Raw genomic sequence first — 15,551 nt, forward strand, 5'->3', positions numbered from 1 at the left:
TCCAATTGAAAAAGGAGTCATTTCTCTAAAACCGCAGTCAGCCCCAAGGAAAGGTCAGCTTGATTTAGTGGCAGGCACAAATAAAACAGGTAAGGCTACCAAAATGTTTGGTTTCTTTTAAACTTAGGTGATTATATGGCTGACAAGGACTGGGGAGCGAGAAGAGTACTCCATATCTTAAGAGAATCTTGTAAAATGCTTTAACAAATATATAAGAATCATATATAATTGGCACACGCTTTGTTTGAATGCAAACACTGCTGTTAAAGTGGTGCTTAAAAACAGTTTGTTGGCCTTCTCTTCATACAGGAGAAACATTTCTCTCGTTTACACTACTCTCTTGCTTAGCAAACCCTTATTTATCCTATAATGCAAGTGTAATCAGTCCAACATGTCCAAATGCCCACAGATTCTGAATTAGTGGAGTCTGAATTAATGGAATTTTAGACTGTTTCTCGTGGAGACAAGCGTTTGAAAACTACCCACTCCAACAGTTTCGAGAACACTCTATGAAAATGACCCCTTCCCTCCTCTTTCCACACGTCTTCCTGCTTTGCGTGTTTCAGTTCTGGCTTCAAAGGAGACAGAGGAAAAAAAAGACTCAAAAGTATTCTTGGGACATTTGAACAGTTATTTATTGAGAAGCCACAGTTTTCCACACTTTCCTAACTGTAGGCTTTATATAAGGCAAAAGCAAGATGGATCTACTACTTTACACAGAAAGAAAGAGCTCTGCAGAGGACCCCAGGGTCATGCAGTTACAGATCAAAATGCAATGTACATGACAGATATAAAAAAGTGTGGAACAAAATAATTTAAATTATGGTTACAATCTACTGAAGGAAATATCCATGTCTTATTATAAACACATTTATAGTCTAGGGTCATAATTTAAATATTCAGGTCTTTTCTTTTTTTAACATACACGGTTATTGAACCATAAAAGCAAAACGTAACGTTTAATAGGATGAACTTTGATAGAAGACAGTCGCTCTGAACTGTGCTGGATGTTATGATAGGATCGCCCTTGCCGTGGCAATGAGGAGGATCAATCCATTGGTATGTAGCCATCCTTTTTTGGGTAACTATCTGGATAAATAAAAGGATGGCTTAACAAGGACACCAAGGGTTCATTTTTCAGTTTTAGGGGAACAGAAAGAACTGAAAGTTGGTTACTGGAGACTTGCCTTCTGTTTTTCAAAAAACAAAGCAGATCTATGTGTCTTAGTTAAATTCATTTATTGTACTTATTTAAGTAACTGGCATCCACATATGGGAAACAAAGAAAGTACCTGGCGTACTCGCCCTCACATCCATTTACTGTCGACGCTCACACAGCACGTTGACAAAGCATCATTGAACTCTGCTGATAACAGGGATACACCTAGCAACTGAACTATGTATTCTCCATAAACGGTATTTAAAGAATGGTGCTCCATATTGCTTGTAAACATATAGACATGGATTCGGGAAATCGTAGAGTCGAAGGTCGTTTGCTAATCTCGGTACCACGTAGCTAAAATGGCAGTTGTATCAGTACACATCTCATGGCATGGTAGTTGACAGAAAATTCCATAATGGGGTTAACTAACAGACTAAGGACATGCATTGATTACAAGACTCTGTCCTAGTGGACTCCAGGCCCAAGCGTTCTAATCGTCCTCTTCGTCTTCCTCATCGCTGTCCTTCATGCTGATTCCCTGCAGACCCCCGCCCTCGCTCACAGACGCTGTGGCCTCCTCCACAGTGAGACGGTTCCGGATGGTTTCGTAGGTCTTGCTGTTTAAGGTTGAGTCCAGGACTCCTTGCAGTCGGAAGTCTCTATAGGTTTTCTAAGGAGGGAAAAGATGCGGTGATGAGGGAGATCTCATCTCCATGAAGGGAGGGACAGGGCACAAGGCAAGCATGGGGTTGAGAATACTGACCTCAGCTAAGTGTCACACTTCATGCACTGTCACATGAAAAGCCACCATGCTCAGATTTCACTTGTACTGAAAACTGAGATTTGTTGAATGACAGAAAATGAGAAATGGTGACAGGATAAACTGTATTAGATGAGACAAAGCAAAGAACATAAGCTTGTGTTTATTCAGTTCTGTAAAGGGAAATGTTCCATAATTGTTTTGGTTCTTTTTTTTTTTTGGTCTGGTTCTTTCTCTTAGGTTTGTATCGTATCATATGATAGGCAGTGTGAGGGGATACAACACATAAATAATGGATCAAATGATTATGGTATTTTACGATTTCTGCTGCAGTCTGGTCCTTGGTATTTGTGAGGCTTGTAACTGCGTATCCCTCTGTCTCATTCACAAGACAGACATATGCATGTCGGTATACGAAACCGATCACGGGCAGCAACAATTACGGGGAAGATGGAGCGTTAATGCCTCATCAATATGTTGCGGGCATGTGACATTTCTCGTCTCCTTAGGAAAGAAGTGTATCTATTCTGTTCACAACTTCATGGTCTCAGGGAAGAAATTTGGCTCTTTTTCAAGAACAATGGTTTGGTATTGCTGTACCACAAGTTCTTTCTTTGTTCCTTCAGGCGATTTCTCTTGGATTTCCTTAGGTATCCCAGGGACTGTTTTTCTAGGAATCCCTTCACGTTAATTGAACATGACCAGAAGCATCTGGCTGTTGTCTACTTCACAAAACATTTTTTTGCAAAAGGTCCCTCTCTAACTACAACTCTCCTCATCACGCTGCATATCATTTCAGCTACTGATTCTGCTGTTTGTTTCTCCTCTTGATATGGGAAACTTGCTAAGGGGTCAAAAGGAGGAACAGTAACATACTTCAACGCCACTTGCATTATGATTTCTGGTTTTTGGAGTCCATCTGATGCAGTCCTAGTGTCAATCACCATGTCAACCACTCCTGAAGGTCTCATGTGGTAATTAATGACTGCAGAGTTAACTAGTGAATGCTGTTCAGCTCAGTGAAGTCCAGTAATAAAAGATTATGGATAGGATGACCACGTGTACCCTTTGCCAGTTTATATCTATGGTCCCAGTAGGATTATGTGTAGCAGCTTCTTTCTTTCTTCAAAGTAATCTGGTTTCGACACTAAATTCAAAGGTCATCCTAACTATGGATCAAGCTGCAAGGCTAGGTAGCTAGCGGAACTGTGTCTGTACCTGGAGGGGGAAGGGTAGGAGGCTGAATAAAATGCTAGGTCTGGTGGAGACCAGATATCCAGATGATTTACTTGATTTTTCTGTACTTTTCAATCACTTAGAATTGATTGGAGAATATGATGGGAAAAAGGTAGAAATCACTTGAATATTCTCCTCTCTAGTCAAATTCCAGAGCAGTGTGTTTCCCAGCCAGACTCTGAATGTCTAAGGGCAGGGACCACATAGAGTCATTTTTTAAAAATACTCCATCTTGTAGTATACAAGTAGGGGCTCAACTAATATTTGTCCAAGGCTGGAAGAATAAATGCTTGCTGGATAATGAATGAATGGATGAATAAACCGAGTGATGCAGAGGCAGGAAAGAAAGCCAATTATCATTGGAAGTTTGCCTCGGAGAAGGAGGCCACTGGGTAACGTACTTAGCGAAGAGGTGGTGAATTCTGCTTCATCCCTCTGTGCTGTGGCTCTAGTTAAGCTGGGCCCACTTTTGGCAAAAGTGAAGGAGTTCCTTTGGCAGGGACGTTTCTGTGTCCCTTGCCTGTGGTTCATATTTGTGTTGTTTTTGGCAGAGGCTAAGAAGAAACCTCCTCTCTGACTTGTATTTTTTTCTTAATAAAATATTGCTAATTCTAACAGTCTCAACAAAAATCTGAAAATCAGTAATGGGAGGATATTCTAACACACTAAAATTCATGTCTTCTTTTCATGTCTACCCAGGAAGGGTCAAACAGAAAAAATTCCCCTTAAGAGTATTTATAGCCAGAAAATGGAACGCAAGGGGTCAGGCAATGGTTAGTGAGGTTGCCTTAAGGAACTGAAATTTAAATATATGAAAATTAGGCTGGGTGCATAGTCCAAGTGCATAGATTTCTTTTTTAAGAGCTGCAGTACACTGCTGTCTGCAACCTTCCCTGGGAGGACTCTTTGTGAGATCAAATGCATATGATAATAATTCTCCTTAATTACACTCAACGGAACAGTAATTGGTTTTAAGTCAGCACTGGGGTAGAGGAGCACCTTCAATGAAATGGCGCTAATCCGAAAGAGACTAAGAAATGGGGCGGGGGGGGGGGGGGCGGGAATAGCGGGGGCGGGGGAGGGAGGACTTTCGGCAAACTGTTAAGAAATGGAAATTCACCTCCGTTTTATCATTAAAATATTTTGAAAGAGACTTTGTGCTCTGAATGAGATTTTTGCATACGAATGTTTTAAAACCCTCTATGGTGAAGCATCAAATGGAAACTGAAATGATCAAAAATGTATTTACCCCCTTCTGTGATCTTATTATTTCATGTAAACCACTGAGATTTCACGCTGAAATAATTATCATTAGTCCAAGGCACACACACAAGAACAGGGGGAAAAAAAAGCGACGTTCAGGGTATGTTACCTCACCTTCGTGATCCTTTACATTTGACTGTATACACGCATTGTAAGAGAAACTACCTCAATTAACTACAAGAACAATATTGATTTGCATCCTGATAATGATCCCAGGACATATTTAGAAAGAGCCGGAGGGAAATATTTCTATTAAATTAATTGTGGCAAAATTTTATTTAATTAAACCATAAATGAAATTGGTAATGGATGCGATTAGCATAGTGCTACCCAAAAGCCAGCTTTTGAACGTTTAATGCAAAGGGCATGATGGCCCTTGCAGTATATTTGCATGGCAGATACATAAAGTATTTTCCCAGTCTGGTTAAAATATCAAATTCCTTTTTATTAAATTTCCCTTTGATGTCTGAGTAATAAATTAACCAGGCATCCCAAAGTGATTTCACCGGTTTTTCTTGCCTGAGATACTATTTTAGGAATCACCTTGTTTTATATGTAAACTAATATTTTTTGTGTTAAGGAAGTTCTGCAGCTTGCCAATGAAATGTATTTCAGTGAGCTGTTTGCAAAGGAGAATCATTATGTTTTCTTTTACCTTTACCATCCTAATTAGTGTTTTCAACTGATAAATGTGAAGCTGTAAGTCCATCCGGTCCGTCAGCCAGGTACAGATCACGTTCATGGAGCTGCTGTACCATTGCTGAAAAAAAAGACAAAAGTTCTCCAGCCAACACATCATGGAGCATTTAAGAGCAGAGACGAAACAGGCCACGTGTGAGCACCTGCTCTGTTCCAAGAGGAAAACAAAATGGTTAAAGAGAATTTCAGAGCACACAGATCATGAACAGTGATTGACGCAAAAATCCCGAGGTACCAGATCAGCCGAAAAGAGATCGGTTTGGACTTTGAATCGAAAACAGAACTCTTCCACTATACACACCTCATATACAATCAATTCATAAAGGCCACCGTTTGCTCTTCTGATTCTCCTTTTTGTTGGTTCATTTTACTCAGTCGAGATTTAAGTCACTGTTTGTGTCCTAACGCCATTGTCTCGGGTGTCCAAGACGATGGGGGCTTCTCCACTGAACCAATCGATGCCACTTGCAACTTACCTTTTGAAAAAAATCCAGACCCTGTCTGCTTAGGACAATTCTGGGAATCAGGCTGAGAGCCTTAGGAATTTAGGGCAAAGTTTACCTTCCTTTACCCTAAAGGGGCATTCGGATAAAGACAATGAAGGAAGGTTTCTCTTTAAGGGCCAAATTATACTCTGGGCAGCTTATGTGGCCTTACGTTGGCTGTGCAATCTGTTTTAATCTTAACACCAAAAAATTATGGAAGATGAGAGAAAAAAAAACATCTACAAATGAGCTCATTTCAAGCTGTTGAAATCATACTTCCCCTTAAGGGGGTTAAATTTTGCTTCTTGTCTGTGAAAAATGCTTGAAGCTGTGTCACTTTAGACTGCCACCCCTGTGGTGCACGGAGTCTCTGGTGCGGTATAATTTTGCAGTACTGCTCATATATTCATAAATCTCACTCGGAGACATATGAACAGTGTTATGAAGTGTCAGTACAAAAAAAAAAAATCTAATCTTTTAAACTTCACCAGGTTTCATTACGCATTCCCGCTTATACCAAACAATTTACAAATAAAATGAAAAGGTGTGGATGGACCTATATATTGATTTATAGGGCATGTATATGAACTGTGTGCAGAAAAGATGTAAAAAAAAAAAAAGTGGTTAGAGAATTGAAACACTGCATACTCTCCTGTTAACGCACACGCACACACGCACACGCACACACGCACACGCACACCAGTGGAGATTTGAAAAGCATAAATAAAAACATGTTTCTGATGGTAACTCCACCCTTTCTCACCTAAAGATCATCCAAAATCAGTTTATGCCTAACACTCACAGTTTTTCCAAAGCCTTGTTTCTGACTTAATTTCTTTAAAAAAAAAATTAATTTGGGTTTTTACTTGCAAGGTAGAACTGCCAAGTTTCACCTTGCAAGAAACGACACAGTCTCAGCCATGGCGTTCCGAAGCCCTCTTTGCAATCGTTCGTTTCTAGGCTCTTTCCTCATCAGAGCCAATTGTGGCTCTCCTTGGAGCCCAGCCGCAAACAGAGACCACACTACCCCAATCAAGGCAGCACTGCAGCCTCACAGCCAGCTTCTGCTCTTTTAAAGATCACGGAGGCGAAACTGTCAGTTTCAGGAACCTTCTGTCCCTCCCCAAGGGAGCAGGCGGGGTTGGGGGGGTAGGGATTTTTTTCTTGAGATCTGCAGTTCACTCCACATAGGAGTGGCGGTTTGCCCTGGTCAAGCTGCTTCAGGCATGGACAGGTTTTCTCCTCTAGGAGCGAGAACATTTCACTGAAACTTTTTTTGGGGGGAGTTGTGATTATTTGGAGGTGTTTTTGGCACCTCCTGCCTTGGGATTCTGGAGCTCTTGCTGTCACTGCATCTGGGTTTTTTAAGGGGCTAGGGATAGGAATATGACTAGGTCATGGGTGTTTCTACAGCCCTACTTTACCCTCAGCTGGGGGACCTCTTGTGTTTACCCCAGGCCTCAAATTCCACATTTACTGACTTATTCTGACATGAAATCTGGGGGGCTCAAATAATCTATTTGGAGAGTCATGAGCAACGCCCCCTACCCCCGACTCCCACCTCCTGGGGTTGGAAAATGACCTTCAAAGGAACCTGGGTGACCTCCTGGCCAAACCTACAAGACCAGGACCCCATGATGAGTGCATCTCAGGGACACAAAAGAGGAATGTGGCACTCTGGCTTCTAGGCAGAGGTGGCATTTTGCTTTGGCTGTGACAACGGGCAAACCAGCGCTGGCTTCTATCACTGCCAGCAAGCCTTGTGCAACATGCCTTTTTCTCTTTGCTGAGAGATATGCCACCTTTCAGGGGAAAAAAATAACGAACTCCCCCCAGCCCCCATTTTATGTAAGTAATTCCCATTCTTGTAAATGGCTTTTGGCTATTAAAAAATAAAAAGGGAAAGGTAGACTGCTATCAATACTCTTTCTCTGCTGCTGAAAGGGTAGGGCGGTAGGAACTGCATGTAGCGATGGATGGATCAGCGCATCGCGCTCACAGATTCCCACCCCAGGAGAACAAGAAAGCCCTGGAACATCCATGCTTTTTCTCCTGGATCTCACATCTAGCAAAAGAAGTGTAAAAAATGTATGATGCCCCATTGGCTACACATTTCAAGAGGCAAAAGGGAGTAAGTCACGCCTTTCCAAACCTTATGCTCAGTAGATGAAATTGGAGGCACTCTTGGATGAAGCACAGCGCTAACTTGGTTTTCCAGAAAGGCGCTTAAAGGCACTTGGATGTTGGAGAAAGCAGGAGTCACTGCCTTCTAGAACTTTAAAACATTAGAGGTGAAGGGGATGTTCCACAGAGCCCCTCCTTTGTAGAGGAGGAAACAAAGGCCCAGAGAGGTGAAGTGACTTGCCCAAGGTCACACAGCTAGTGAGTCCGGAAGTGGCAGTTTTCCAGGATTAGGCACTGGAGTGAAAAAGCTGATCATCTAATGACTCCTTCCTAGGAGGGTGTAATAGTGCGCTGGACATGAGAGCTGATCTTGTGTATCTCTTCCCAACTCTACATTCAGGGGTATCACATTGATATCTAGAAATAGGCCTTAGTGGGGGTTTTTACCCTGTGGAAATTGGCAAATGCCACAAACCAGGGCATTCTCCCTTCCAGAAAGCCAGTTGTTATAACATTCAGTTCACAGTGCTTATTAATCAGGTTTGCTTTATTTGAGATCGACGCTAATACAGCAGATTTGTTATGATTCTTCCAAAGAGGAAATTCATAAAACATTTTAAGTTCTCCCCACTTTGTTTTGTCTCTGGTTCAGACATGCGTTTTCCAGAGATAGCCTGATACCTGGGCACTAAAATTTTGGGTAAAATGCACTCTAAAACCCTTAGAAATAAAAATTGGTGAGCTGATGACATATACTAAGTATTTAAGTATACTCATGACTCCTTTGCTGCCTGCCCTTAATTCAGGTATATTAAATGGAAACTTTCTACATAAGGTTACTTTAATCCTAAAGAAGTCCTAGAGAAATAAAATCCCCAGTACCCTGGGTACCTCTAAAGTATGTTCTCTGGGGATAATTCTGTGAAGGTGTTAGAGTTGGAAGCCAAAAGGACGCCCATCACAGCTACGGCCTGCAGGAACTTCTTGGGTAGTTAAAATCACCTGAAACTAACATGACATTGTAAATCAACTATACTTCAATAAAAAAAAATTTTTTTAATTGAATGCAAAACAAAGAGAACCTGGAAGGTTGATCTAAAACTGTGCCATTTAATTCTTTCCCTCCTCCCTTCCCTCCCTTCCTCCCTCCCTTCCTTCCTCCCTCGCTCCCTCTCTCCCTTTCTTCCATCATAGTTGTTAACAGCACAGGCCTTACCTGTCTTTTGCCTAGGTTTGTGATCTGGGGCAAGTTACTTATATTCTCAGAGACTCATTTTCTCAATCAGAAAATGGGAATTAATCAGCCTTTCATAGGCTTTTTGATGCTAAATGAATTAATGCTAACAAAGCTCACATCACAGTACTTGGCACATAATAAGGCCTCAATAAATGTTAGCTACTACCATGATGACCACCACCACCAGCATCATCACAATTGTCACATCACCGTCACCACTAACATCTTCATCGTCGCCACCATTAACATCATCTCTCTCCTCTTTCTTCTCTCTCTCTTCTCAACCCAAGAAATACCACGAAACCAGGAAGAAAGCAGAGCAAGTGACCAGAGAAAGTCATGCGACGGTGGAAGAAATTATTCCTATTGGAATATCTCTGAATCATACGCAATAAGTCTTACAGGACACGTGACCCAGCTCAAAGTAATTCCACTGTAAGTGTTCTGTGTTAGATCATCACCCAAACCTATAAAACCATCCTGGGTGCATTATACACATTTAAAACTATCTTGACCTAGATTTATATACTGGATTCAAGGACTCAGACAAATAATGAGTGATTTTTCAAACCCTGTGTGGATAAATTACAGCTTCAGCTTGGGCTGGCTACTTATTAGCTGGATAAACTCAAGCAAGCTACTTAACTTTCTGACCCCTAGTCTCCTCTTGGGGTTAATACTTACTTCATAGGATTACTGTGAGTGTTAAAAGAGATAATTATGTAAAGGGCCTAGCACAGTGACTGTCACATAGTAAGCACTCAATAAAATTTAGCCACTGTTGTTATTATTACTCTCAAAAACATAACAGGTATCCTTTTAATATACAGTACAGAAGAATTTTCTTGATCCATTTCTAGTAGAAATTAACTTGCCAATAATCGGGCCACACATTCTGCCCTGCAGTTACACTGACTTCATGCAGAAGAATCGTTATACACAACATGTTTCTTCTGTCATGCAGGGGCTCACTACAGCTAGGATTGGGGTGAGGCAAGTGAGGCAGGATCTTGCAAGTGCAGGATTGGATGCTGCCTTTAATGAATATTTTAGTATTTTGTTCATCATAGATATTTTGCATTCATTTTGATTTTTTTAACATATTAAAATAAGTATTTGATTACTATATTTTTTGGCTCCTCCTTAAATTTTGCAACTGAGAAGTGAATCATTCACCTCTCCCTAGTCCCCAGCCTTGGGTTCATTGTTTCCCCCTGGGAATTTTATCCTTGGGAAGTGCTGCAGGATTGTGAGACAGGATGAATAATTCACACCTCACGGGACAATATAGGGTTCCCAGAAAATGGACTTTCACTTGGATTTGGATAATCCCTCATCAGCAGGATAGAGTGTTATTCCAGTGACTGCTGCTGCCTTTACGCCCCTGTCATCACAGCCACCTAGATGAGTCTAAATTCCCTACTCCCACTCCTATCTTGATGTTAATTCAACGTCCTAAAGGGACCTTACTGTTAATGATTCGTTTTTGGAGCCAGCCATATTGCATACCTGAGTGGCAATGAAAACAAGGGACAGAGGCTGAAAAGGAGACAGAACTACTCAATGTGTTTCGATACTCATTAATTACAAGGGTAACATACCCGCGTAACTTACACAACCCCCCCATCAGACAACACCATTCCATAGGACTTTATAGAGTCTCAGTTTTTAACAAAGTACTATTTTGTACAGGATTCCTAATACACACATACACATACATACACAGTCACAAAATTAATAAAAATAGTTACCTACTCATTGAACACCGAGTCCTTACAATGTACAAGCACTGTGAAGAGCATTCTACAAGCATTGTATAATTTCATCATCGAGTTGAACTCTTAAGAGTATCTATAAGGGGAGGGAGGGACTGGGAGTTTGGGGTTGGTAGATGCAAACTATTACATATAGAATGGATGGACAACAAGGTCCTACTGTATAGTACAGGGAACTATATTCAATGTCCTGGGATAAACCATAATGGGAAAGAATATAAAAAAGAATGTGTGTGTGTGTGTGTGTGTGTGTGTGTGTGTGTATATATATATATATATATATATATATAAAACTGAGTCACTTTGCTGTACAGCAGAAATTAACACAACATTGTAAATCAACTATACTTCAATAAAAAATAAAAATAAAATTAAAAAACAAAACAAACAATAGAGTATCAATATTATTAACAGCCCTGTTTTGCAGATGAGAAAAAGGGGCATAGGTAAGTTAAATAAGTAGCCTGTGGTCACACAACTAGTAAGCAGTGGGAGAGGCTTCAAGTTGGTTATTTACCACTACATCTGTACGAGTTGTCACATTCACCTCAGTAATTTTAAAAAGCAATGGCTTGTTTATATAGAAACAGCTCTGGTTTCCAGGTGCCTTTTCAACAAAGTCATTCAGCTCTGAACTTCTCAAAGGAGAAGTGTGTGGGTAGGATAATGCTCTTGGATCTGTCTCCCTCAGAGCCCAAGCTTGGCCTGGTGTTGAAAAGATTCTACTTTTTTATGAGCTTAGAAAGTCACTAGGCAGAGGGAGGCGAGTCAGGGGTTTTCCCACGGAAAACCACTCAACAGCCTTAAACAACTAATGGATGAGAGATAATCATGGCTGACTCTTAAGGGAAATGATCAGAAAGTTGGATGGGGATGAGAGGTGCCATTTCTTAGGTAGCATCAACGTATTTGTTTTATTAAACAGAAAATATATTTACTATATAATATGCATATTCTGTTTTACTTAGAAATACTTTAAAACTTAGAAAAGTTGTAAAAATAAAATAGTATAAATGACACCCATATACCTTTTACCCAGATTCACCTATTGTTAACATTTTACCCCATTTGTTTATTGTTAGAAAAAAATACATATATAGTCCAACTATATATATATATATATATATATTCCAACTATATATATATATATATATATTCTAACTATATATATATATATGGTTTTTTAAATTAAAACAATTTTTTTATTGGAGTATAGTTGATTTACAATGTTGTGTTAGCATCAACGTATTTTTAATTTCCCCCCGTAGCCCTATCTAATCCCTTCTTACTTTCTCTTAGGTTGGTAACTCAGCAATTGCTACTAAAAGAAAATTCTCACTGTGGGTAGTTTGAGCTTTCAATGAGAAATACAACTAGAAATATTGCCTTTGTCATAATGAATTGAACTTTCCTAACAGAGTTTTGGAGATACAAAAGTTATGACACTGATAAAAATTTCAGTTCTGAAAAATTATCCATTATAAGTTTTAACATTTTCTGTGAACAGGGAGAGTAAAATAGAACCTTGGGGAAATTCAGTTTCATGTGTAAGTAAAGATGTCACCAGAAGTGCTAGAAGAGAAATTTTAGGCAGAGTCACAAATCCAATGAAAATAGTTTAGTGCAAAACTCAGTTCTTCCTGTGTTGCTTTTTTCTTTAAAGAAACATTTTATTGAAGTCTAACATGCGTACTGCAGTGTGTCACTTTTAGCAAAACACACGCACATACACACACCTTCTGAACAAGACATGCTGCCCCATGCCTACAATGGAAGGTAATATTTAGTCCAATACAGTGAAAATGAGCTTTTAGAAAATTTGGTATTTGACCTACGGACCAATAACTGCACCATGCACAAACACACATCTTCACACACTTTCTTTGATTAAAAACCGTGACTCAGGGACTTCCCTGGTGGCGCAATGGTTGGGAGTCCACCTGCAAATGCAGGGGACACGGGCTCGAGCCCTGGTCCGGGAGGATCCCACATGCCATGGAGCAACTAAGCCCATGCGCCACAACTACTGAGCCTGCGCTCTAGAGCCCATGAGCCACAACTACTGAAGCCTGCGCGCCTAGAGCCCATGCTCTGCAACAAGAGAAGCCACTGCAATGAGAAGCCCATGCACCGCAACGAAGAGTAGCCACCGCTCGCCACAACTAGAGAAAGCCTGTGGGCAGCAACGAAGACCCAAAGCAGCCAAAAGTAAATAAATAAATTTATAAAAAACAAAAAACAAAACACTGTGTCTCAGTCCAATACATCCTAAGCAAGAATGATAGTTGAAATTTACAAGGACCTGAGTCTTATGGTTGGCTTATTTGCAAAGATACATTTCCTTTGAAACTGGCATGTTCATGCTATATATGCCAGGGAGGCAAAGCTCTCAATGCCTGGGCAGTTCATGGCTAAAGTCTAAATAGTTAAGTCTTTATTACCATCTGTAGTCTTGCTTCACAGATGAGGAAACTGAGGCTCAGAGAAGTAAAGTGCTCTAGCAGCTAGCAAGAGATGGAACCTGGACTCAAGAGGCTGAGAGGCAGTACAGCCTAGTGGCTAGGAGAATAGACTTGAATCAGGCCTGTCCCGTGTTTGAATCTTGATAAATCCCTTAACCTCCCTGTGCCTCAGTTTTCTCATCTGCTAAATGGGGATGATAATAAAAACCATTTAGGGTTGTTGTGGGGATTAAATGAGTTAATATGTGTGGTGTGCTTACAATAGCACCGGGCACATACTAAGTGTTACCTGTTACTATCTTAGCCCCGCTATCCTACCCTGCTTCACGAATAAGAAAGAGTATTTCCCTAAGTGCGGGCTCTTTAGGGTTGTGCAAAGCTTTCCAAGCAGCTTCCATTCTTCAAAAAAGATCTGAGCAAAAAGGTAATTTGTAACCTCTTGGTAACCAACCTGCATTTCTGGACTGAAGAAACACAGTGAAACCTGGAAGATTTTTATCTCCTCTTTGGAAAGTACCCTTTCTCCAACTCAACACAACCACACATCAGAGAAATTGTCTCAGCACCTTGCCTCGACTGTCTAATGAAGAAAGGACATTTTATTTGTTGGCAAGGAGGCAAAGAGGAAGATAATACTTTGACCACACCCATGTGACTAAGTTCTTCATTTTGCTTTTTGTGACAAAAGTGGGTTATAATTAGTTAGGGGGAAAAAACCCCACAACCTATGTAAATGGCTGTATTGAAATACTGTAATGAAATCGTTTACATTTGAAACTTTCAATGCATATTTCTTCCTTACAATTTGGGTAATTTAAGAGCATGTGAAAAACTTCATCAAGGGTTTCTCCACACTTCTACCAAAGTCCCCACAGCTTCGTTAGCCTGAGCTGCAATTCCACAGCCTCACAGATCTCTTTAGGGCTAAGGATCACCAGGGATCTGGTTGTATTTGGTGTTCTAATCCAGATTCAGAGAGGGTTTGACAAAGAAACCTTGGCATGTTCAAGACATTTGTGCCAAGTGGGCACGAACGAAAGACTGCACGCAAGTTTCAGGGTTTGTCAGAGCTCCCCAAGGGAGCTGATGTGCCTTTCTAAGGGGGCATATCATCTGAGTACTTTAAAAAATGGATACGTAGTTGAAAGGTGCACTCTTTTGCCTTACTTGAGTGTTACTGTAATTCAGGATTTGATTCACCAAAACAATTGCTCCTAGAAATGGGTATTTCCAGTCACAGCTTCAGGACGCCCAGCTAAAAGCACAAAGACACCGAAGATAACCGACACCAAAATCAGAGGGTATAGATAATCAGAATGACCTTCCAGGCTATCTCAAGTGTCCTTTTTACTGGCGGCTGGGTTTTTTTGTTTGTTTGTTTTAAACATTAATTCTCTGGTTGCCTAAAAACCATTTCATTGAAATCTTTATGAAGCTGTCTTACTGCCGTGGCTTTTCAAGGTTCTAAACTCTGGAGAGCATCCCCCTGAAAGTCTGATGCAATCAACAGTGAGGGGAAGTCAGAGGCTCCTTGCTGAAACCGTGGTTCCAGAGACTGTGGCAATCTACAACCTGGTGTGAAGAGCACCCACTACTCTTTGCCTTTAGCTTCTTCTCATAAGGAAGAGATAGTGCAAACGAAATAATTTTTAAAAAACTTTGATTTAAATTGCTACTGCTTAAAATGTTTGCTTCTTCTATAGGAATGTGTAGAATTTCACATTTGGGAGCAATTTTATTTTTAACCTCCTTAGAAAGAGCCTAAATGATACCTTAATATTCTTTTACTAAAATAAGCAGTTATCTCTTCAAGACCAAATTTCAACTCCCTAAACCTGGAGAAATATGAAATATGGAGAAATGTCCAGCAACAAGTGTCTTTAGCAATGATATTTCAAATGGATGACCAAAATGATGACTCCGTACTTGGACTCCTGATTTAATGCATTGCAGCCTTCTAACCAAGTCATTACTATCACTTTTAGTTGCCTGGGAGAAAATACAGGGGAAGTAAGAGTCCTGAAGGATCCTTTCTGAAAGTAAATCAAGCAGGAGAGTTTAATTCAAAGTTTAGCTTATACAGGCTATACAGGGGTCTCTCTCTCTGGAAGGCACGTTCTCTGTTTTTGTTTGTTTGTTTTTGTTTTTTTTAATGGTTTGATGAAGTTGTTGACAATCTCGGTAAGCTTTCCAAGCTACCCAAAGCCAGACCAGAAACAAGTTCGTCGCTTCTGAATCAATCAGACTGTATGAAATCCAAGAAGTAACAAATCCCTTTGTATCCTGCCCAATATGTCTCAATATGGTGGGTGGTCACCTGCAAGGAGATGTGATAATATCCAAAAGGC

At 40.4% G+C, this 15,551-nt stretch overlaps 1 protein-coding gene across 20 annotated transcripts in view; it reads right to left on the reverse strand.

The window, feature by feature from the left end:
• Positions 1-610: 610 nt before the first annotated feature.
• The window catches only part of CADPS (calcium dependent secretion activator), a 477,472-nt gene continuing 462,531 nt past the window's right edge, over positions 611-15,551 (reverse strand). For 12 of the 20 annotated variants that reach the window (XM_036869030.1, XM_036869050.1, XM_036869049.1 and 9 more), the window contains 2 exons: positions 5,077-5,181; positions 611-1,832 (listed from right to left, as the gene is read on the reverse strand). In XM_036869030.1, coding sequence (XP_036724925.1) covers positions 1,653-1,832; positions 5,077-5,181 — 285 coding nt within the window. In that variant the 3' untranslated portion in view covers positions 611-1,652. The remainder of the gene's footprint in view (positions 1,833-5,076; positions 5,182-15,551) is intronic. The other 8 variants (XM_036869048.1, XM_036869040.1, XM_036869041.1 and 5 more) reach the window with 2 other exon arrangements.

Source organism: Balaenoptera musculus, chromosome 11 (assembly GCF_009873245.2).
Source record: "Balaenoptera musculus isolate JJ_BM4_2016_0621 chromosome 11, mBalMus1.pri.v3, whole genome shotgun sequence".
Lineage (NCBI taxonomy): Eukaryota > Metazoa > Chordata > Mammalia > Artiodactyla > Balaenopteridae > Balaenoptera > Balaenoptera musculus.